The following is a 23,821-nucleotide window of genomic DNA, read 5'->3' as shown; positions in this document are numbered from 1 at the left end:
TTGTCATTTCTTTCAGACAACTAAGCAAAGTTCGCTCCTCCTGTTCCTCAACACAACTGGTGGTGCTGCACCCCTTTTATAGAAGTCTCACCTGAAGTACTTGCTCAGGAAGGGGTAGATCCAAGTTCTGTTCTGTCTTGTTTGGCAGTGCCCCCACCCAAAATAGCCTCCAGGTCACTTGTGGGAGGTGGGACTGTGGGTTTGAATCCCCCCAGGCAGGGCTGTCCCTGAGGGGGGGCAAATCAGGGTGACTGACTGCCTCGGGCCTGATGGACAGTGCCATACAGGCCATACTGCCAGCAGCTTCTGTGGGTAGTTGCCCCCCTCCCCTACACTGCCATTGGCTTCTGCAGGCAGTTGCCGCTGATGGGCCCCACACACCCCTAGGGATGGCTCTGCCCTCGGGTAAGAAGAGGGATTCAGCCTCGCCCCCTTCTGGGCAAGTGCCCCAGGCTATTATGCAAATTGGGTATCACCAGCAAGCTCTGAAAGTGTTATAACTGTTTTATGTGATCCCTGATTCTGCATTATATTAGGCATAGTCTGAGAACACCTGCTGGATTGAGTTTCTGGTATGGTGCTTAGGTGAAGGCTTATCTGCTTTCTGGAGCCTGAGTGAACTTAAGCATGAGCTTGGTGAGCTGCTCAGCTTTGTCAAGACTTTGGCAGTTCTGTGTATCCCATGCACTTGGGAAACTTTGAAGTCAAACAAGGAGGTGCTTAAGATTAGAGTTTTTGATGTCTCCTAGACAGCAGCTAAGCAAGGGTTTTAAGGATTGCAGCTCTGGTTTTAAGCACCCAAATTCTGCATGAGGAGAGTTGTTTGTTTGGGTTTTTTTTAAAGATCTGGTGCCTCTCTTCTGGTCCATTGTATAGATGCTCCCCTTTTTCCTCTATAGTCTAATTTGCAAAAGGGAGATTTCCTGCTAATACTGACTAAACTTAATGTTGGTTGTAGTGCATGCAAGGGACAGAATAGTTCCTATAGGTAGTACGCTCTTGTGCTTTCTCCCCATCCTACCCCCCAAAGTTGCAGATTGATGTCACCTTTCAATGTCCCACTTCTATGCATTTTTGTTGTTGTTGTTGTTTACTGCATTTTTTGTTGCCTTTGTTGTTGTCAGGTTGCTTCAATCGCTTTTATAAGTCAGTTGCCCTCAAAGGTTTATCACAGAACAATAATGAATATAGGGGTTTGTTACTTCTAGAGTGTGAAGTGTGTAGTAGGTCCAAAGCAATTGCTTTATGGGGTCATATTACCAGATTCTGGCATTTTTCTGGATCATTGAAACCTGGCCTTATCTTGGTTCTGCCAGATATGGTGGCTGGAGGAGGAAGCAACCAAATGCACTGTTCTCTTAGTGTGGGCCTTCAGCTAGCTGTCAAAGTGGCTGTTGGTCATGAACCTAACTGATTCAACATCTCATTTAGTTCAAATATGCTCAACCTGGTTTTACATTGTAAAGGAAATGGATGCATGCAGGCTCTATTCTAAAAGATCTTTACAGCACATTTCTCAAAATAAATTATGTTAGATTCTAGTAACAGTTTTATAGTGACCAGGAGAAATGGATAAAATGATTAGCTCTGTATGGCAGGATTTTGTTTGAACCGTGCCCTTTTGTTAGATTAAAGTTCAAATCACATATTTCTGTTGATATTGGATTAATTCAGAGAGAGGCTGTCAAGGTATCACCTAAATTGCAGGTTTTGTGTGGTAAAATCTAGACTTATGAAATGGTGCATTTGGTACTATGGTTTCCTATGCATGTGCTCCAGTGCCTTCTGATTAGAACATGTTGGCCCAGATTCGATAAATGGAGTCTGCTGGAGCGTGATTAAAACACTCCAGCATGCTGTAGAGCCTCGTGTATTCAGTGTCTTGTGTTTCAAAGTGGCGGTGACAGTGTTTTAACTAACATTCAAGGTTTAGTTAAAGCGCCCCTGCCACCATTTTGAAAGGCAGGATGCTGAAAACACAAGATGCTGTGGGCATTTTAATTAGAGCCATTCTAATTAAAATGTCCCCCTCAACCCTGCAGCACATGTACAGGCACTGTATATTTAGTTCTAAAACTTTGGCTGTGTTTAAGGCACTGTTAACGTCATTCTCCTACTACTGAAAAGAGAAATGAGCAGTTACAGAGAATAATTGCATATTCGGTAAAACAATTATTGTTTTGCAGTTTGGAAGATTTTGGGGAGATTATTTCTTTAATCTTATTGCTTCCCACGAGAAGAGTGAATTTTTCAAAGCTTAGTGAGAATGCACATAGAAACTACAGAAAAATGTTCAAGAGCACTGCCAATATGTTTTATCAAGCTGCTCTTTTTCCATTAGCTGATCAACCAGTAGCAAGCAATGTAGCCGGCAGGCCTGGGCTGATTTGTTACGTCCTGAAGCCAGTTTATTAAACTTGAAGAGGAATGAATGATCATGCTCACTGGTATTTTAAAAGGCAGATTAACAAAGATCAGTGGATACCCATGAAGATTGGCAGAATTATATATTTTACAACTAATACGACCAAAATATGTAATCCTGCCAACCCCCTGCTCCCTCCTCTACCCATCCCTCCCCCCACACTTCCAAACACATTACTTTCTCCCCACCTTTTCTGAAGTTTTGAAGCCATGTGTTTGCATCCTGTGGCACTCTCTGGGTGAAACGAAGATCAACCAGGCAGTCCTCTTTACAGAATGCCCTGGTGCTAAAGTTGGTATTGAAACAAGGGGTTACTTGGGTTCTGCTCTTACTGTCTTTTTGTTGGTGGATGTGAGATGGGTAACACAGAACTAAAGCACTGAATTCATTTCTAACCTGGTAAACAGAGTTGGTGTCAGGGGAGATAGGCAAATACAAATATGGACTAATCGGCTTGTTTTAAAAGGATTGTTTACCTTTTCTTTAAATGGAAAATTAGAGTAATCATTATAAAGTGAAGCAATCTGGGATTTACGATGATCATAAGGATTACTTTTTGCCAACTCAGTGTGGTAGTGATATTTTGACTTTTCCAGTGAAAGTGTGGAGGAAACTTTGCTGGGCAAAGACTGGCTTCCTCGAGTCTTATGTCAACACTAGAGCCTGTGGCTAAGATGACTCTAATTTGTTTGAAGATTTTATTTACGTCATTTATTTCACCACCTGACCATGGCAAATACGCTCCTCCTCATGGGCTGAGCTAATGCTGTACAATATAATGATAGTGTGTCAAGATTAGTCCGGTACAGAGGCTGTCGGCAGTACTAAGAGCACCGTGGTTGCCAAGAAAAAGACAGTTAATGCAGTGTTTAAATTAGCTGGAGAGATGAGGACATTCGCAGGTCATTGGAGTAGAAGCCTATTAAGAATCTAAACTGCCGATGATAGTTTCAGCTTTTAAGAGTTCTCTTTCTTACGTGTGTGAGCTTCTAAAATGTCATCCGATTTTTCCTGGTTACTGAAAATATTTTTAACAAGTGGACTATAATGGAAAATCCTGGACTAGAGTGTGGTGGCAATAGTTTGTATGTTAGTGTAAAATCTGAGTGTCTTCTGTAATGCTAGTGTTGGTGACTATTTTGGAAGGCTTGCTTATAAAAGATGATGTGAAATGATCCAGATGAATGGAATCAATTTTTAATGAAAAGCCAGTGGTTTAAGTATATTATTGTGTTAGCTTTATTTAGGCTTAGTTAAACTTTTTTGAAAGGGAGTTTGGCTTTTTAAAACATCAAGAGACTATTGAAGATTTTTAACACTCTCTTTTAAAAGGGATTATTTTTTTAAACTGAAACCCCCCCATTTATTAGGATTATTTGAAACATCAAATTAATTAGTCATCTTAGACAAAACTAATGATAAAATAAAAAGTGATTAGGTCTAAGACTTTTCCAGAGCTCTTTTTTTTTTTTAACTTGCCTGACTTTTTTTTTTGAAATAAATCATGAAGATCTTTGAGCATGTTATGAATAATCTCTACTTTAATAGAACTACAGAGAAGTGGTAAGTACAGCATAATAAATGCAATTCGTTTGTGGGGAGGCGGGGTTTGAATAAAGTCCGTATTAGTTTTGATGTATTCTCAGATTACTAAGTGAAATAGTGTTAATACGACCTTTAGTTCCTAAAGTTGGCAGGGAGTTACCATGATTACACTGAAACCTTTTTATTTCTTCTCATGCTTTTTGTTTTTGATACAGGGGTATTGCATGTAAAACTTCTGCACACTCATGTATTGTTTTTCTTCTGCAATTTATTTAGGGGTCATTAATATTGAAAATGGCTTGTGAAATTTGAATCCATTTTCTTTGGCTCTTGTTTTTGCAGCAATAAAATATTAATCTTGGGTGCACTACCTGTAACTTTGTCTTGTGTAGTTCCTTTTTCATATGTAGATCTTCAAAGCAGCACTTTTGGGGGTTTAATTCTATTACAGTTAATAGCTTGATTAGGATATCAGTGAGGGTTTCCAAGTGCATGCTAGTCCTACTGCATGGAGATCTCTGAGGCTCAGTATTAAATGCAGTATGAAAAAGAAAAGAAAATTAGGGTCTTAGATGGGCATGGATGTAGCTGAAATCCAATCCCTGCATTCCCCTGAAATTTTGTCATTGTGCATAAGAAAATATACAATATTGTCTTGTTTCAGTGACTACGTTTGGGGCTTCTGTATTACTCTATAGTCTTTAGTTAGCACTATATTTGTACATACAATATATATACAAGCAGCTCTACTTTTATAGTGAGCTGATCTCTTCAGCTTTCTTACAGTTCAGGAACTGCCACTCTGCAGGTTGGAACAGCCAGTGACAGTAAAATATCCCTACTTTTTCTTAACTCTCAAACTGTCAATGGAAGGCGATTCCAAATCTGTTTGTGAATTTAGCTTGTTCAGCATTTGCAGTAATCCTCTTTTCTACATGGATTATACCAACAGCACATGGGGGAAAAATGAGATGCTTATAAACCACTAATTACAAGTAAGAAATTATTTGCTTAGCTTTGAAAGTTTGTAATTCAAGAAGTTAAGTAAAGCAAAAAAGCAGTTGCATGTTTTCAAAACAGCAAGATGGATTATAGAACAATAAGTGTTGCTTCATAGATATGGTTGCAGCTGAGGCTCCATTATTACATTAATTTTTTTGTTGGTTTGTTTTGCCCTTAAATTCATAGCAAGCAATATGAGCTTGTAATTATAATTTGTATGGAATTTTGAAGAGAATTCAGTAACCTGAAAATAAAATAATAGTAACAAATCTATTTTTGCCAGTGTGACAACTCAGATTTCACCAGGTATTGATGTACTTTATTTAGGTGCTCTTTTACAGATGTGGGAAGTAAAGTGGTGGTGGTAGCACTTCTTTGGTTTTATCTGCGTTCAAAAAGCGCCCTTTAAGGATAAATGCATTGGTATGTTTTTTCCTCTGTTCTGTGTTGGCACAGTTAAGCCTGTTAGTATGTCACTTCCATTTTTTAATGTTGAGGTGGTGGTGGTGGTTGTTGTTACTCTGTACCAAAAGGGGAACGTGTACTTACCTGCCAAGATGTGCCTGAAGTCTTAACTTCGCTTTGATTTTACTTTTATCAAAAAATACGACGAGTTTGGTAGCTTTTATTTCTCAGTAAGCTATTTAGATATGTTAGCTATTGTTAGCACCATTGCAGTATCACAGAAGAGGAAATAGGAAATGTTTGCATTGGGAGTTTTCCAGACCAGTTAAAAAACATTAAAACTCCTTGTATAATGTATGACACTTTTGATTTTAATATGATTTCATATTAAGAATGTTACTGATTTTTAAGTAATACTTTCTGCCTCTCATTACTGTTGTTTGGAGTAAGTTAGCTATATTTGTCTGAAGAAAATGTGCAGTTGAGAGATCCTGCACCCACAGAATGTCTTAATTTAGGCAGAAAACAGGTTCTGGCTGAAACTAGGTCTGATTCCATGAACTTACTAGAAGAAATGTATATTTAAAGAATGAATTGAGATAAAACTGTTTCTCCCCTTCCTTATACCAACATAGACTCAAGATGAATGTTTAATTTATATTGGTGTTGAAGGAAAAACATAGATTTTTCATGCTGCTGCTTTTTCAAGTTCTCTAATTGGATGTTTTATGCTATTAAGGAAGCAGACCAAACAGTCATCCTCCATAACAGGGTGAGGGGAGGACCACTGCTACCAGTGTTAAGGCAGTGGTCTGGTAGTTGAAGTGTCTTAGTGGCTGTTACAGTGATTCTGGCAGAATTATAGCCCCTGCTCATGAACATGACTAGCATGTTTGCAGCTGCAGGAATGGACACCTTCATCAATATAATGTGAGTTTACCAACCCAATGGGGAAGCTTTTGTGTACTTGGAAGTAAACCATTTTTGTTTTAGAATACCCATCTAGTCAGAACCCTGTGTGGATTAGCACTGTTTGACTCAAAAAAAAAAAAAATTGTGTGTATACATGTATTATTAATAGTCCTATAAACTAAATTGAACTGTATCCTGGATCTCTAATTTTTCAAAAGTGTTCTACATTTCCGTACAGACTGAACCAGAATAGTCCTGCTGCAAAATTCAGCAAAATATTTGCTGGAAGTTGGAAAAGCTCTGCATTTTAGGCAATACAAAGCTGTTGTGTTTAATATTTTTAACGTTTTACTTGCTTTCTATTTTTTAGTGACAAAATGTGGTCAGGGGATTTTTAACACAGTCTACCTTTTCAGATAAAGCTTTTATTCTTTGGATTCCTGTCCATAGGCACATTCAGGATCCAGCAAGCCAGCGGTTGACATGGAACAAACCTCCCAAGAGTGTCCTTGTTATCAAAAAGATTCGTGATGCTAGTCTACTACAGCCCTTTAAAGAACTGTGCGTGTATCTTACTGAGGTAATATCGCTTGGGAGAGATCAGAGCTTTTGGTGCTTAAGTTTAAATGAAATGTTCTTACTTGCTGTTCTAGCTTAATTATAAATGGGGGTAGAATTGTATATGGCGAATGAGTCCAAATGTATGGAAAACAATAGAAATAATTAATTGCAAAACTCAGCATGGAACCAGTCTTTTTTTTTCCTGCTAAACGAGCTCAGCATAGTTTCCCTTTAAAGAAAACTACCGTTCTCATTGCATATTATATGAACAGTCTTATTCTGCAGTTTTAATACAGAATGAGGATAAATATTTATGCCATTAAACTGAGAAAATAATTAGCTAATTTGGAATTAGGGTTATGTCACAGGAGCATAGTTAAGTTTCCAAAGACTAGTTAATTTTTATTATGTGACCTTTGTACGACAGTTTCAGTAATAAAATACAGTAATAATTGCTGTACGTTTTAACAATACATATAGAAACTGAACAGCACTTGTGAAAATCACAACATTTTAAACCAGTATCAAATACTGATAGAAGCATCACGTGTGGTGTTATATTGTTAAAAGATTTATTAGTAAATGTTTTTGCTGCTTCTAGGAGAACAACATGATAGTTTATGTAGAAAAGAAAGTGTTAGAAGACCCAGCCATTGCTCATGATGAAAATTTTGGACCAGTGAAGAAAAAATTTTGCACTTTCAGTGAAGGTAGGGTAATGTTTCTTTAAAATAGAAGTTCTGATATATTGCCTTTTCATCTTCTGGTTTCCCTGGTGATTTGTTCAAATGAATCAAGTTTGTCTGAAATCTGTCCTTGATAAACTCAAGCAGATGTTGTTTTGATGGTCTGTTCATTATTTCTATTTCTAAATTAACATTAGTGTGCTGCACCAAATTTACATGTGTAAATTGAAATCTTTAAGTTATGTAAATTAACCTTTTAATGTTATCCTCTAGATTATGATGATATCTCTAATCAGATAGACTTCATCATATGCCTAGGAGGAGATGGGACCTTACTTTATGCTTCTTCACTTTTCCAGGTTCGTTCTATAGAAAATAAATATTTATTTTTTTGAGGCGCTCTTCCCAACCAGAACTTTGCACAGGAGTCAGTCTTGAAGATTTTTGCAAGCTTTCTCCTTACTTGTTCAGATCTTTCTGGCTAGCCACCTTTCTCTGTTCCTCCACTATAAAAGCTCTTTAGGTTAGTAGTGCTCAAGTTTTTGGCCCCACACCAGACAATGAGCCATTTTGGGCCCTGTGCGCTGGGATCAGGCCCTAATCCTTGCATTGCCTTCAGCTGGCCAGGTTGGGGCACCACAGGACCCTCAGGCCTGATTCTGGTGTGTGGGGCAGCATGGGTTCCTGATGCCCAGTCCCAGCAGTGCAGGACTCAGCACTGCCCCTGCCCAGCTTAGGCACTGTGCTGCCTTGTACACCCCACCTCTAGCGTGCAGAAGCATACCCTGCAGCCTGAGGGCTCCCCACAACATCTGTGAGAAGCCTCATGGGCCAGAGTACATAGCACCAGGGACCTGATCTGGCCCTCAGGACAGTGGTGAGCATCCCTGCATTGCCATTTCCATCTTTGTTTTTATTTTTGCGTGTAGTTATTGTCAAGCACATTTAGGATATTTGCAGACAAGTTGTTATGGTACTACTTAAACATAAAAAGAACGGGGATAACACATGCTTTAGTTGTGTAACACTGAACAACTTCTAAATTATTCCTTTTGACAGGGTAGCGTACCTCCGGTTATGGCTTTTCATCTTGGATCGCTTGGATTTCTTACTCCATTTAACTTTGAGAACTTTCAGTCCCAAGTTACTCAGGTTATAGAAGGTAAGAATTTTTTTCCACTGTAATAAAAATAGAAGATTATCTTTGCAACTTTTAAAAGGCTTGTTCGCTTTCTGTTTTGTTAGAGTTTCCTTTAACAACTGAACTGTCTAAAATCAGTCCTTTTGATACTGCAGTGCTTTATTGCAGTATCATTTTTTACCTTGTTTTGTAAAGTTGGGATGGCCTTGTGCTTGTAGCATGTAAGGAAATATCAGGGAAATAATGTGGGTGTACTCATCAACCCACACATAATGTAACAATTTAGGAGTGATGGTACTGGAAGATCTTAATGATCTAACTTCTCTGTTCCTATGAACATTATCACATTAAAGTAGTAGGAAATTGGACCTACAATGATCAGGAAACTTCTAAATGTTCCAGCTTTTCTTTTCTTTCTCTCTTTTGGAGTTAATGCATAGTTTACGTATGTTTTTGGCATTTTCATAAACAGCTGACATGGAGAATCAGAAAAATTTACGTGCTGTGTGAGTTCTCACTGAATAGGAAACCTTGACTCTCGAGTGCTTGGTTTTCTAACCTGAATGTGCGTTTAAACTAGTTCTTGGTATTTAAAGTCCTTTTGAGAGAGAAGGAAAAAAAATGCTATAACTTGTCACCTTGGTATAAAGCTATTCTGGTTGTATAATTAAGTAATTGAAAAGCATTAATGTAAGTCTCATGTTGCTAAATTGATATTTTGTGAATTTATAAAAATGAACTGGTTTCTTTATGCCAAGCTTACGTAAGTATCAGTGAGGATTATCAAACAAATCAACTGCCTACCTTCTGACTTAAGCAGTCATTTGCACATAAAGCTTTAAGATTCTCATTGAATTTTCAAAGGGTAGTTGGTTTATATGTTTGCATTACTTAAAGCTGTCTTTTTCATTCCCACCCAACTTCAGTTTTGAGGTGAAGTTAAGCCCACAACATTCTGTTGTAAAAAACCTAAGGAAAATTTGAGCAAGTGAAAAGTGGAGAAGAGCGTTTCATAACAGTTTGTTAGTAAATTATTGTGAAAATAGTAAAGTTGCTTATAATATAGTAGATACTACTCCAGTGTGTGTGCATGTGTGGGTTTCATCCTTTCCTTCCTTTTGGATTGCAGGCAATGCAGCACTTGTTTTGCGGAGCAGGCTGAAAGTGAGAGTAGTAAAGGAGCACAGAGAGAAGAAAATGATACAAAATGGTATAGAAGAAAATGGAATGGTGCCTACAAGTCTGGAGAAAGAAGTGGGAAAGCAAATCATGCAATATCAGGTCAGAGCCAGAAGAGTGTAAAATGGAAAACGAGCAAAAGAACTAAGAAATAATTCATCCTACACTCGAGTTTCTCAAGGTTTTTTTTTTTTCTTTTTCATCATATTCTGTTAACCCAGTATTATGACACTTTCTATATTGCTTCCAGGTAATTTCCTAAATAGGCCATAAAAAAAAAGGGTGTATTGCATAACATAGTATTTGCTATAATGCTGCATATGCTATAATCATAATACTTTGTTTATACATTGCTCCGCACCAGAGGTTTTCTTGTATTTTGAAACCAGTAAATTGATTACAATGGCCTTGACAATTGAATGTCTCACTGGTGGATATAACCAAAGGAGGAATCCTATTAGCACCATCAGCAACTTGCTTCTGGAAAATATCCATAGCACCAAGTAACTATTTCTACTGGTGATCACTAAGACAGGATTATATAGCAACTCAAAGACCAAGATAAGTTGGTGAAGATTGGGGTGAAACTTTCATAAACATATGTTACTTGTCCTTTGTCAATTACTATCTTGTCAGGCCAAAAAAAAAATTAACTGGTTTCGTGTCCTGCCAGGTCCTAAATGAAGTTGTTGTCGATCGTGGTCCTTCCTCCTACCTTTCCAATGTAGATGTTTATCTGGATGGGCACCTTATAACCACAGTACAAGGAGATGGTAAGTTAACGGCTCTTGCTAAAAAGCTTAACCGGTCCCTGTCTAAATACTAAAAGGAAACTAACTTCTAATTACCTTGCCTCTACTTTTTTACTTTTTCCATTGGAAATAAAAGCTTGGGTTTTGGCTCCTGGGCTGTTTGAAAACTGGGTGTGCAGAAGTGTGAGTTTAGGCAACTGGTACAGTCCACAGAGCAGCACTGACATCAGTAAAAAAGCTTACAGAACACATCTTATGTAGAGGTGTCATATGGCAACTTGTTTGTATAGGAGAATTGGGGACAAAAGGAAGAAGTTAGAAGACGGTGCTTAGGCGCAAGTAGGGGTGCAGCAATAAAGATTTTTTTTTTTTTTTGGCCAATACCAATGGCTGATTTATTAACGAGCCACATCGACTGATCCAATTGTTGATATGCAGCCCAGCACCTTGGAGAGCAGTGTCTGGCTGGTAAGTCTGTTGGGGTGGGGAGGAAAGGGTGTATGAGGGGAGCAGATCGAGGTCCCCATAGTGAGGGAGGGAGTGGGGGTGGAGCTGGGGCAGGGTGTGGGACAGAGCCATGAGCAGCTTTTGCATGGGGGATGGCTCCTGCCACTGCACACATCCCAGGAAGGCATGGGGGGCATGCTTCCCTGGATCTGTGCATGGGGCTAGGGTGAGGCTGTGCACTTGGGATGGGGAGTGATACCAGGCTCTTCCCAGTGAGGGTTGGACCAGGGCTGCACTCAGGGCAGGTGGTGGTGCTGGGAGGGTGGGCTATGGTAAATTTTGGGGTGGCTGTAGTCCACCCTATAGCCCCCTTCTAGCACCACTGCTGCCTGCCCCAAGCACAACCCTGGTCCAGGCCCTGCCAGAAGGAGCCCAGCACAGCCCCTGGCCCTGAGCATGCAGCGGGGAGCCTGCCCTCACCAGTGCCTCCCCTGGGGTGCATGCAATAACAGGAGTTGCACCCCAACTCCTGGATGAGTTGCTCATGGCTCTGTCCTGCCCCATCCAGCCCCATTCCCTGCCTCACCATGGGGCCTCCATCTGCCCCCGCCACACCACTTCCCCCCCACCACATACTTATTGGCCAGACACTGCTCTCCAAAACACAGGAAGCCCTTGCTCTCCAAGCTGTCAGGCTGCATTCCTGGCCGTGTGTGAGCTGTGGCTGCGCACATGCACACAGCATTTATTAGCGATGTTATTGGCCACACCAGCTAAAATAACCGGATTTTGCCAATGTCAGTTTTCCTTTTCAGTGCTGATCCAATATGAACCAATGTATCAGTGTACCTCTATTGTTAAATATTGACATTTCATCCATAAAGCTCTTAACAGATATGAATCTTCCTACCCTCATAGGTATGTGTGTATGTGCAGTACAGATGTGCAAATTGATGCAAGAGAAATAGTCTGTCAGTGGTTGAATTGGAAGGGAGTTTCTGGCCCCCATTCATGTATCTGGTTCACTCCTTTCCTTGGAAATCTGAGTTCAGCCTGTAGACTTCCCAATTTCATCTAACTCAGTCTCTTTAATATTTTAAAAGCTTATAGCTAAAATCAAGCCTCAGGTGACTCATGGTCAAGAAATCCAACTTGGGATAAGGTCAGATGTTTTTTAGTAGCTTTAAATGACAGAAGTGCAACTTCCTGTTGCCTAGCCTTACCTTTAAAGCAGTGGTTTTCAGCCTGTGGTCTCCAGGCTCCTGGGGGTCCGTAGACTACATCTAAGGGGTTTGCAAAAGATGACTGATTGATCAAAAATGTGAATACCCACACCTACAATTCAGAGGGGTTGGCACCTCCATTTAAAATTTCCAAAGGGGTCCACAAGTGAAAAAAGGTTGAAAACCACTGCTTTAAAGTATTACTTTCAGCCGAGCACGCGTAAGTAAAACTTGTGTTCTGTTCACAGGTGTTATCGTTTCCACACCGACTGGTAGTACTGCTTATGCTGCTGCAGCTGGAGCTTCAATGATTCATCCAAATGTTCCTGCAATCATGATCACCCCAATCTGTCCTCATTCATTGTCCTTCAGACCCATTGTTGTCCCTGCAGGAGTGGAGCTCAAGGTTAGCTTTTGTTCTCTTTGTTCAAAGAAGTAAATTGTCGGAGATAAGAACATTGGCCCAGGAAGCCCTTTCTCGTCCCTAAATCCAGGCCCCTGCATTTGCAGACGGCCATTTACCCAAGGTTTCCTCAGAATGACTACTTGAAACCTCACACACCACTACAGGTACAAAATGGGCACTTCTACACAAGATGTTTACTGTGGAGCTGCCTAACTAGCTCCACAGTAATCATCTCAGCATTCACAGATGTAGCCCTATTGGACCACAGTAAACCTAATAAACTCTGTCACAGGTTAGTACTTGTAAATACAGATACTAACCTGTGGCAGAGGTTTTTAGTGCATAGCAATGCACGTGTAAATGCTGATAGGGATGACTGGGGCACAAGCATGCTTCAGTGTGGGGGCTGCCTCCTGGCTAGCCCCCCACTGGAGCACCCTTGTGCCCATCCAGCCCCTCTGCAGCACATTGAGCTGGATCAGGGCAGTCTTAGACTGGCAGGCTGACCCCCTGGGCCCTCTGCTATCTGGGGCTGCTCCAACCCGGCTCAACATCCTGTGGTCCTGGGTGCATGTTCAAATAAATGCCGGTGTAGTATGTGCCAGGGTTATTGCTGTGAATTAATTGCACCTGTAGATGTGCCCAATAAGAAGATAAATATTATAAGATTGACCAAAGCAAAGGACATAAAGTTTGTTTATTATTAGGCACTATGCCCATATGTAGAACAATGGTTCTTAACCGTATTGATTCGAGGCAGCACTCTGTAACTTTTGTGAATTAAGCAGCACCCCATTTCAAAAAGTAATTTATTTATTACAGTGTTTAACTCCTTGCAGAAGTGTTGGGCAGTGGAAGCAAGCCATCTGTCAGGCAAAGGGGAGCCTGAGCCTACACTTATCTGTTCATATCTGCTTATCTTCCTTGCATCTCATAGCACCCTTTAAAAGATCTCAAGTCACTTCAGTGTGCCCTGATACCGTGGTTAAGAATCATTGATGCAGAACTGTCAGGAATGGGAATTTTCGAGACTAGCAGATGTGAGCAGATATACTTATACTTATTTAGAAGGATGATAATCTTAATTGCATATAGTTTTGCAAAAAAAAAAAAAAAAACCTCCCAAAACTTGTCGTGTCCAATCTGTGCTCAGAGTGGATTTTCTTGTAATAGATATTGGCCACAAATAAATTTATTTCACTGGTTTTGTGTGTTAATATTTTGCACAACTGTTTTAGTCTGCCAGTCCATATAACGGAGAAATCTTGGTGTTTTGTGAGGGTATGAGAAGTTTAAAAAGGATTTTTTTTTTTTTTTTTTTTTTTTTTACCATTTGAATTGGTTGCTTATTCATGGCACCTACATCAAGCTACAGTTTATCTATACAGTTGGCAATATGGCAGAAATCAATCATCTCAAGACAGCTCATACCATAAATTATGCATATGGTACGGTTGGCCAAGTGGTCAGTTGGCTAAACAAATAGTCAGTTGACCATTTATTTGACCATGGTCAGATGCTGTTAAATACTCCATGAAGCCATGAATGCCCTTGTATAGGTGGTGGCCTACCATTTTTTCCGTCACACTGTCATTTGTTAGCAAAGGGCAGAAGTGAGGGCTCCTTGCCTCCCAGTCCTGCAGGAGGCAAGACATCTATATACATCACCCCCTTATCCCCTTTCTCAAGGAGCAGGTATCCTGGCCCTGAGCTCTTCCAGCCAATTCTCTCATTCTGTCTTCCCCTTCATTAAGCCATATGGGGCTGCAAGAGCTAACTCTGGGTTGAGGAGGAAATGAAAACCAGCAGCATGGAAAAGCTGACCTTTTATAATTTCTATGTATGTTTCAATTTCATTTTTTCTTATAATTTGTAACTCTTTGGGCTGACCCTGACATTCCAGGGTAAAATCCAAAAAGAAGAACAGTTGAATTTTGTTCACACTTATATGTAACCCATGTTGCTAGCTAGAATAAATTTGAAAAACTTGTAATAAATTAGTTTAATTGTTTCACAGTAACAGTCAACAATCTTGTTTTGTTAACATAACTTATGTAATTTTATGTAATTAACATAAATATCTAACTTATTGAAGATTAGTCTCTCACTGTTCTAATAAATTAATCTTTACATTACTTGACACTTTTTTTACAATATTTGACCGGTCAATTGACTGGGTATTTTTGACTCCTCAAATACCCAGGTCTAACTATAGCCTCTTAAATTTGAAAGTTTTACATAAAGCCTACAAAGTTCACACATCTGTATTTCAAAACGCTGATCACAAAAGTCCACCCAGAAGTAAAACTAAGACTACTGATCTCATTGAATTGAGCAGTATGTTAACTCTTATATGGAGTTCAGGTCTTCTGTAACTGGAATGCCTTTATAGTAAATAACCTTACTAGAATTGTTAGGGAAGGCATTGCTGTGCACATAACTGTATGCCTCCATTATATTTGCAATATGCATAATATTAAACTTGTATCCACAATCCTGTAAAACTTTCAGCAGAAAAAGACAGTAGAGGAAATAAAATCTCTATGTACACTAGATACAGGAGAGTAAAAAAAAAAAAAAAAAAAGGATATGTTCTTTTCTCGGTCCTTCAGCTCAGAAAGCTGCATTTTTAATTCTTGTGTTTTGTCCTTTCTTAGATTACGCTGTCCCCTGATGCCCGGAATACAGCATGGGTTTCGTTTGATGGGAGGAAGAGACAGGAAATCTGCCATGGAGACAGGTGAGAATTTCTCTTTGGTTGTGACTTCTTAAGCATTGAGAGAGTTGTGCAGCCACACTCTTTTGAATTTCCCTCATGTTGGCTAGGACTGTAAGGTATTGGTGGTGGCAGCAGAAATGAATATTTTATAAGTTTTATAATTGCTTATAAGTGGCAAGGTTAGCAAAAATGTTTTGGATACTCCTGCTTGGAAAAAAAATAGGCACATTTTTAAAAGCAGATGAAATGTTGGCACGGGGGAAAAGGACATCCAAATAGGAGTTGGAGAAAAAGGTCATGCCCTTAAAGAAATCTGTGAACTTCAGCTCATGGACTAGATCTTGGGACTGCTGAACACAGTGAAGTCAACAGGAGTAGCGTGTGCTCATTACCTCTCAAGAAGGCATTATTTGGCACATATACCATTGAATAAAATTGCAAAGCCAATCTAGAAAAAAAGAGCAAAGGTCTTCTTTGTAGAAAAGTAGGGCTGGAACGGACCTCCTGAGATCATCTGATCCAACGCCCTGCTTGAAGTAGGTTCATCCCTACCTAGTCCATCCCTTACAAGTTTTCCTTTAACTTATTCCTGTAGCTATATAATCAACCCCGCTGTACAGTTATGAGGCATGTTGCCCAAAGGCACCAAAAGCTCCATAACTTGCCACAGGTAAAGCAGGAGGATGAGGGCTGTCAGTGTCCCACTGCTGCAAAGGAGTCTTATTATACGCAAGAGGTCCAAAAAAGAGTGCTATGCCCCCTGCCACAGATGAAGGCACTTTGCCTGTGTTCAGATGAGCTTTTATAATAGCAGATACATTGGGCCCTTATTACATTCAGTGGCAGGAGTCTGCAGCTCCCAAGACACGGTGCAGTGCTTTAAAGCAGTGGTTCTAAATTTTTTGTATTGGGACCCGTTTGTAAACATCACTGGCCAGTCCCGACCCAGTAAATAGTTTAAGTAGAAAATAGTCCCCTGGCCCTGCTGGTGCACTTCACTCCCAACCCACTGTCCTCTGCCGCAGTCCCCCAGTGTATAGGGCAGGGTGGGAGGAAGTGTGGACCATGGGAGTCCCCAGCAGCCCCTTGGAGGCTGGAACTCTGCCAGCCTGCAAGGGAAAGCCCATGGTTTCCCAGGTTTTTGTCCTTTTAAAGGAGAATCCATTTTTAAAGTTTGTTTGCAACCCTTTCATATGTTCTTGCAAACCCACTTTTGGATTATGACCCATGGGTTGGGAAACTCTAGTTTAAAGGACTTGTCCTCTTTCCCAGTACAGAAATGTGGATTAGTAAGAAAGAGCTCAGATCAACCCCAAGCTCTCTGCTGCATAGTTTATTTTATTCTTATAGATCCATTTTGCTGTCTGACCACTATGCTTTTCTGATCCATATTTGTGGGAAGATGAAGAACAGGACAGTGCAAGGATCTTTCACTCTGGAATTTGTTGGGGGGTTTTTTCCCCCCCTGCAGTTGAGCAGTAAGATGCATTGGGAGTCTGCACATTTGATCAGATTGATGCTATGGCAGTGATGTTGGACTATGTTATTTGCTGCCTTTAAGTTTTAGGACTTGAGGTTTAAGGATCAATTATTTTTGAGCTGACCCAAGGGTGGTCTTGTGAACCCCAGCAAAGAGATGCAAGACTCTCTAGAGCAGGAAAGAGAAATAGGGGGATAAGGCAGGCTGGCTGTGGACTCTGCTCACAATAATTCTTACCTATAGCATTGTATCTCTACTGACGTTTCTAAGGCATTCTGCTTGTTGTATTATGTAAGTACTGTGTCCCAGCTTGGCCAGCAACAAATTTCAGAAATTAACCATTGCCCAGAGATTTGAATACTTATAGACCTAAAGATTAAAAAAGGTTTCCTGATTCTACAAATACCAAAGTACGATTTTATTGCATTTTTTATGTTACTTCTTTACTAACTGAGGGTATTCCTGTGTTGCAGTATTAGCATCACTACCTCTTGCTATCCTCTTCCTTCAATCTGTTTCCGAGATCCTGTGAGCGACTGGTTCGAAAGCCTGGCTGAGTGTTTACACTGGAATGTTCGGAAGAAGCAAAATAACTTTGCTGTTGAAGAAGAAGAATTTTGAATGTTGAAAGCTAATGATGTTCATGTGGTTTAATGTGGCAGTATCCCTTTTTTTTTTTTAAAAAAGGGGGTTTTGGTTTTAAATCCTGTAGCTCCTGGGAATAAACACAATAGGCACATATTTTAAACAGTGATGTACCTCATAGCAGTCTGATCTGCTGATGACCGGAAGTGATCATGTTACATCCAATCCACTGGCAGTAGGAATTTTAAGGTTTAAAAATCTGACTTTTGTCAGCTAAACTTAATTTTTTTAATTTTCAAATTTTAAAATGGGTTGATATTGCTAATCAGCAGGGCCGTCCTGGGGTGGGGTAGGCACGAATCAAGGCAACCGTCCTGGGCCCTGCACTTCATGGGGTCCCATGGAGCCCAGTGGAGTGGCTGTAGCGCATCTGTGCCACTGCTGCCAGCTTCGCATCCAGCCGCTTGCTACCCTCCCTCCCTGCTGCTGGCACTACTGCCATTGGCTTCTTCATATCCAGGGTGCACAGGATTGGGTCAAGGTAGGGCCCCATGCGAGCTGATTTGCCTTGGGCCCCCCCACCCTGTTCGGGTCAGCTCTGGTAATCAGTATCCAAAACACCTGCGATCTTGATTGTAACCAGCAATTTGCAAAGTGACATGGTAGGTTGTATACGTAAATAATAGAAAAGTGAATTAAAATATTCTAGTTAGTTTGGTATATTTGTTGTTCTCTGTTAAGATTTCTCTTCCTTTAAAACAAAGGAATCTTACTTGGAATGCCTTCCCATTGAGACAACACTTAAATCCTTTGCCCTTACATGCAAGTGTGGCAAGACTTTTGGGGGAAAGAAACAGTTAGTTATACTGATTAAACTCTTTATTTTTAGTAGTTAAAACTGTTGAAAACCCTCTTATTTCTGCCACTTAAATTAACATTGTCTGGCCTTATCACTGTTCTTACCATCCAAAAAGACAGGGTTGACTGGACAGTTGGTAAAGTGTTACTCTGTTAATGTGTACATTAACTGATTTATCCTCAGCAGTTCCCTGCTTTTTCAGCACGGTTGGGAGCTTTAGAAATGTGTAGAATTTTTGTACTCCCTGAAATAAACATCATTTGAGATTGTAAATGACAAGCTTTTGCCAGAGCCAGAAGAGCCTGGACTTGGACTACTACTATGTTGTCTAAAATCACTGACCACTGATGCTGTTGCTTATTCTGAGAAATATGAGCATTGTAAATTAGGACCTGAATGCCCTTAACTCCCCATTGACGTGGAAGGGTGCTCAGTACTCAAGGGTTGGGCCCTTGAGTAACAAAAAGGGGATACTGCATTGGTAGGCTGATCAGAAACAGGACACATTCCCAGCATAGTAGCGATGGTGCCTTCAGCACACTTCAAGATGTTTTAAGTCTTGTATGTACTTTTTTAAGATTCTTTCAAATGTTTCTAACCTGTTTATGTACATAATTTTATTGTACATGCTTTTATGAAGATAAGTAGTTTAAAAAAAGGGTTTGTACTGAGCTTTTACTAAGAAAAAATAATCAAACCCAGTTATAATGTTTACATTAATGTTCTTTGTGGTATAGTCTCTCACTACCATGCTATCCTAATCCTAATATTTTCAAATAACCTCTGCATAGACCATTAAAGGGATGGACGATCTCTGCTAGTCTTGCAGTATAAGGCATGTTATGGCAGAGGAATCTGTTTCTTCTTGATTAAGTGTGGGGTTTTCTGCAAGTGAAATGAGTTCTGTTGAACTTTTCATGGTTGTCTTACTCTTGTTTGTGTGGTCAGGGTTAATAATGGGAAATGTACTAATTCCCATGCTCTACCTAGCCTGAAGTCCTCTGAGTTAATATCTCTTCCTTGTTGGATGTTGCCCTAGTGTGTTTAATTTTGTCCCATTAAGATGAGAGCAAATTGTAGCTCTCCACTAATGATGTAATAGCGCACTAAAATTGTGTTAATATAAATTGATGTTCAGTTTGTAAATACTTTGTAAATTAGACTATTGTTTAGTTTGGTCTGGACAAGCAGAACTTGTGATGTTATCGTTGAGCATGTTCAGATATCTTTGGAGCTTTTGTTTTGTTTTGTTTTCACTTGAATTTACAGTAACTATTTTATCACTGTTTAAAGCTGCTTACGGGTTTTCTAGACAGTATTCAGTTTCTGAATAGCTGTTTTCTTTCTGAGCTATAGAAACATATTTTGCTTTGAAAAATATACATTTCCTTATTTAAACATGCAATAACTGAGAAAGGAACAGGGTAAAGCCTTTAATTTTTAGTGGAGGTATAAATATCCTGATAAATGAATATAAGCCAGAAGGCTTAGTAAGATAGGAAGTGGAAATAACCCGTTGAAGTGGTGGTAAGGCAAAATGAGTAAGAAAGAGACTTATACTGAACTTACAATTTTTTAAAAACTAAAATTGCATCTTCAGCACTTTTTTTTTTTTTCATTTGTGCTTTTTTTATAATAGTAAACATCTTTCATGACATGGAACAGATTATGGAACATTAATTTTCAGAGTGTACACTTCCTAAAATGTAATTTCTAAACACATCCTATGTAACTACTCCCTCCAAATTGGACTTATGCGGTTTTATTAAATTTAATCTAACATGCAGAGGCAATTGCATTATTTGGCTCTGAGTGCATTTCTTCATAGTTTCGCTTGTGAAAGGCACCTTCTCTTCCCACTCAGTGACAAAAGCTTGTTTGGATCACTAGCCAGCTGAAATGAAAGCTACAATCAGAGACATCTGGAAAGTAATGTGTTTGGATGCATGCTCCTGCTTTAACTTTGGAAAAAGTTATTTAATCTTGTTTTCTTACTAGTTTTTTGTAAACAAAGTGACTCAAATGATTTGCGTTAATACTTGAAAGAATTTGTTTAACTGTAAGAACCCTCCTTCTAGACTCTTAATTCTTCTAAATGGCCCTCTGCAAGCAAGTAACTAGAGCTTTGTCTGTACTTGAAAAGTTTTGCCCACATGGTTATGCTGGATAGGAGTGTAATTCTCTCTAGCTGTAGTTGTCATCAAAAATCTTTTGAAAATTCATTTAGACTAGAAAAAAATTCAATTTGACTGCTTAACTTATTCCATTTGGGGAACTGGTTTCAAGTGTACCAGGAAAAGTTGGTATATACTGTATCTCTCCTTTGATGATGTAAACCAGCCGCCCTTTTAAGTTTAGACAGGGTGTAAATGGAGACTTGTAAAGCATTTGTTTAAAGAAAAGGCAGTGGTGATTTCCAGTAAAAGCCTTGAAAATAAGAAAGAAACATTGAAAGTTATTGCAGTACTGAAACTGATGTATGGTATAATTCAAAGTGCACTGAACTTATTTTTTTAAATATCCTGATGTTTCATACTGTTCATGATTGGAAACATGTTAAATATTGCTGAGAACAAATATTTTCAGTCCTTTAAATAAACACTTTTTTTTTTTTTTTTTTTTGTTAAGCTTGTTTTGTGCAGGAGCATTTTGACATGCCAGGACAGAAACAGGCACTACAAATGCAGTGTATTAGAGTAAGTTATAGGGACTGCTGTTCAAGAGATAAGGCAAAAGTGGATTTAAGAGCCACTAAGTACATGGTTATTTCCAATCTTTAAGAATCAAGCTTCCGACAATTACCTTATGGGTTAAAATCAATTTTTTCCCTTCACTTAGGCACTTTCTTAATGATCCAAGAAAGAGATTACAAGAGTTGTGGGTAAAGAACAGGGACAATGGGAAACATTTAAATAATATGTTTTCCCAACAGAAGTTTCAAGATTGAACATTTTTTCTGAGGCCATCCTTGTTTCTTACCCAGTGATTATTCCTAGGGGTTCTTTAATTAGCCTGGAAGTACAAGCTACTTTCAGGCATAGTCTCAGAGTACTCCATACATATTCTGCAGCCATATAAAACTGACAGTCATATAATGAAGAAGACCTGGTGCTTACTACAGCTAGGTCTTCTGTTTAAAAGCTATATTACCCAACATTCTGACTTGAATGTAGCAGCAGGGGTTTCACCATCTCCATGCAGAGAAACATGCCTCACCAGTTATGAAACTGCTTGCTGGAACCAAAATGCCTTCCAAAAACCACAGCAACTCTATCCTGCATTATGATTTTTATCTTGCCTAAATTTGGGGCAGGGAATGATCGTTGCCCCATCATGGCACTTACTTGGCAGAACTCATTCTATTGCTAAGGGATGATTCTCATGATTCAGTTCATATGTGGCTCACAAGATCTCCCTCCTGTCAAAGCGGGTGTTCCAAATTACATTCACAGTGCAAGTTGCTCAGTGTTTTTCATACCAGAACTGCAGTTACCAGGGCAATAAAGCCTTTTATATTAAGAAGACTAAAAACCTCTAACCCTTATTTCCTCCACCAAAAGTAAATAAGATCTTTATGGTGTGGGTTTGACCCTTACCTCTCTTCACGGTCCCTCTCCCCTCCTGCCCCTAACAGTCTGAGGGAGGAGATGCAGTGGCATAAAAGGGAATCAGTTCCATTTCATGAAAGCTGCTTTACAAGAATTCCTGCAATCTCCCAAAACCTTGAGAGCAGTATGAGTATAATCTAGCAATAAGGAGTGGGGGAAGAGGAATGGCATAGACACTTCCCATATAAGTTAATAGAAATTTGTGTGCAGCCGAGGGCAAAACTTGGCCTAGTGCTGGTCCATCATGTCGGCTAGCTCCTCACTTTAAAAAAAAAAAAAATGGTGGTGGAGAGGTGGTTAGCTGAAGTCAGGCAGAAGGCAGGGCAGGGTGACACCTTAGAGACTTGCTCATTGCAGCCATGTTAGCAAGATGAAAGAAGTGGCAAGTGAGCCTTTTGGCTTATCTTTAACCTAGAGAGCTGGGTAACAAGAACAGAGGAGATGCACCTGCAGTCCACACTATTGCCTCAGTAAATATTGAGAGCCCCCAGTGGGCTTATACTGCCTGTGCCATCACATCTTCATTGCTGTTACCCAGAGGTATTTAACTAAAGCCAGTTTGAGAATGCCTGCTTGTACTGCAGTGCTGCTGCCTTTTAGAGAAAGTCTCATACATAGTCACTGATCTTGTGAAAGGGGAGGAGTGGAGTAGCAGCACAGTAGTTGCAGTAACTTCAATTAAGTTGGATTTGTCTTATAATAACCATGTAATTGCATAAGATGTTTTTATAAGTGTTTACCTTCACATTGATCATTCATGCCTTATAGTTATGCTGTGATATGCACAAGGTTGAAAGGCATAAAATTCTTACTTCCTTATTTGCTAAGTTCATGTGCTCTTTGGGGTGTGTTTTCAATTGAATGTTCTTTGATTTAAGTGGGGAGAGGGAATTGGTGGCAGCTGCCACCTTTAAAGTAGCAGGTAGAATAACCCATTGTTATTTAAAACTCTCTTCCAAATGGTGCTGGTGGGCAGGGGAGGCAGTGTTAATTAAAAAAAAAAAAAATGAAACAAAAGAACTGTGGCCCTAATGCTGTGATCCTTAATAAGGAAAGCGAACAGCAGGGTCCATTCTCGTATCCTTCAGAAGTGAAATGAAGAACTCTAAATCCAGGCAATTTCTTTAATTAGAGCTGCCTTGAGGGAAAATCATGTTTAACCACTGCTGCAGATATCCATGGATAAAGCAAAGTAGGAACTGGCAGGAAGATGACTGCATGAATAAAGCAAATGTGTAGTATTCCCTATATCGTGTGCACTTAATGTCATGGTTATTAACAGCTAGCTGTTCATAATGCTGTTCTGAAGAGAGACTTCCATTATTCATTATGGTGCTGATGACGGAGATCGGGTTGTCCACTTCAGAAGGTGAAGCCAGTTGCATAGGAGTATTTGAGGGATTTGATAGAGTTGAACAAGTGATGTAAAAGTGAAACGACACAGCCGCATCTTCCTGCTAGCTTTGGTATAGCTTGCTGATAGTTGGATAGCTGAACTCATCTGCTAGAACTGTGTCCATTTGGGAATGAATATTGAAAAAAACAAGGCTTTTGACACTGCACCTCATGGGGAAAATATTGGCTGAACCAGAGATGATGGGAGATCAATACTGCAGTTGTAATATGGATAAAGAATTGGTTTGAAGAGAGACTACAGCAGCTTCTGTTCTAATGTGAGTTATCAGATTGGAAAGCAGTTCCTGGTGGGGTTCTTCGGGGATCAGTCTTGAGGCCAGCATGCTTAATGTTTTTATTAGAGACTTTTTCATACAGAAATTACTGTATTATGACACTTGTGTTGAGGATATGACCAATATGGAAGATGAATGGACTCGGGTGCCTTAGGGTCACTTCCCTTTATACTGTACTGGTGGTTTTAGATGTTG

At 39.6% G+C, this 23,821-nt stretch overlaps 1 protein-coding gene across 3 annotated transcripts in view; it reads left to right on the top strand.

The window, feature by feature from the left end:
* NADK (NAD kinase) overlaps nt 1-20,940 on the top strand; it is a 41,209-nt gene extending 20,269 nt beyond the window's left edge. For all 3 annotated transcript variants that reach the window (XM_090024055.1, XM_090024053.1, XM_090024054.1), the window contains 9 exons: nt 6,740-6,869; nt 7,452-7,560; nt 7,810-7,895; nt 8,596-8,698; nt 9,807-9,958; nt 10,530-10,629; nt 12,527-12,684; nt 15,342-15,424; nt 17,357-20,940. In XM_090024055.1, coding sequence (XP_089880181.1) covers nt 6,740-6,869; nt 7,452-7,560; nt 7,810-7,895; nt 8,596-8,698; nt 9,807-9,958; nt 10,530-10,629; nt 12,527-12,684; nt 15,342-15,424; nt 17,357-17,504 — 1,069 coding nt within the window. In that variant the 3' untranslated portion in view covers nt 17,505-20,940. The remainder of the gene's footprint in view (nt 1-6,739; nt 6,870-7,451; nt 7,561-7,809; nt 7,896-8,595; nt 8,699-9,806; nt 9,959-10,529; nt 10,630-12,526; nt 12,685-15,341; nt 15,425-17,356) is intronic.
* Nucleotides 20,941-23,821: the final 2,881 nt, after the last annotated feature.

This window comes from Crocodylus siamensis, chromosome 12 (genome assembly GCF_052110815.1).
Source record: "Crocodylus siamensis isolate JL-2025a chromosome 12, ASM5211081v1, whole genome shotgun sequence".
Classification (NCBI taxonomy): domain Eukaryota; kingdom Metazoa; phylum Chordata; order Crocodylia; family Crocodylidae; genus Crocodylus; species Crocodylus siamensis.
Note: the sequence above shows the minus strand (reverse complement) of the source record. Positions and strands in the feature narration are given on the sequence as shown.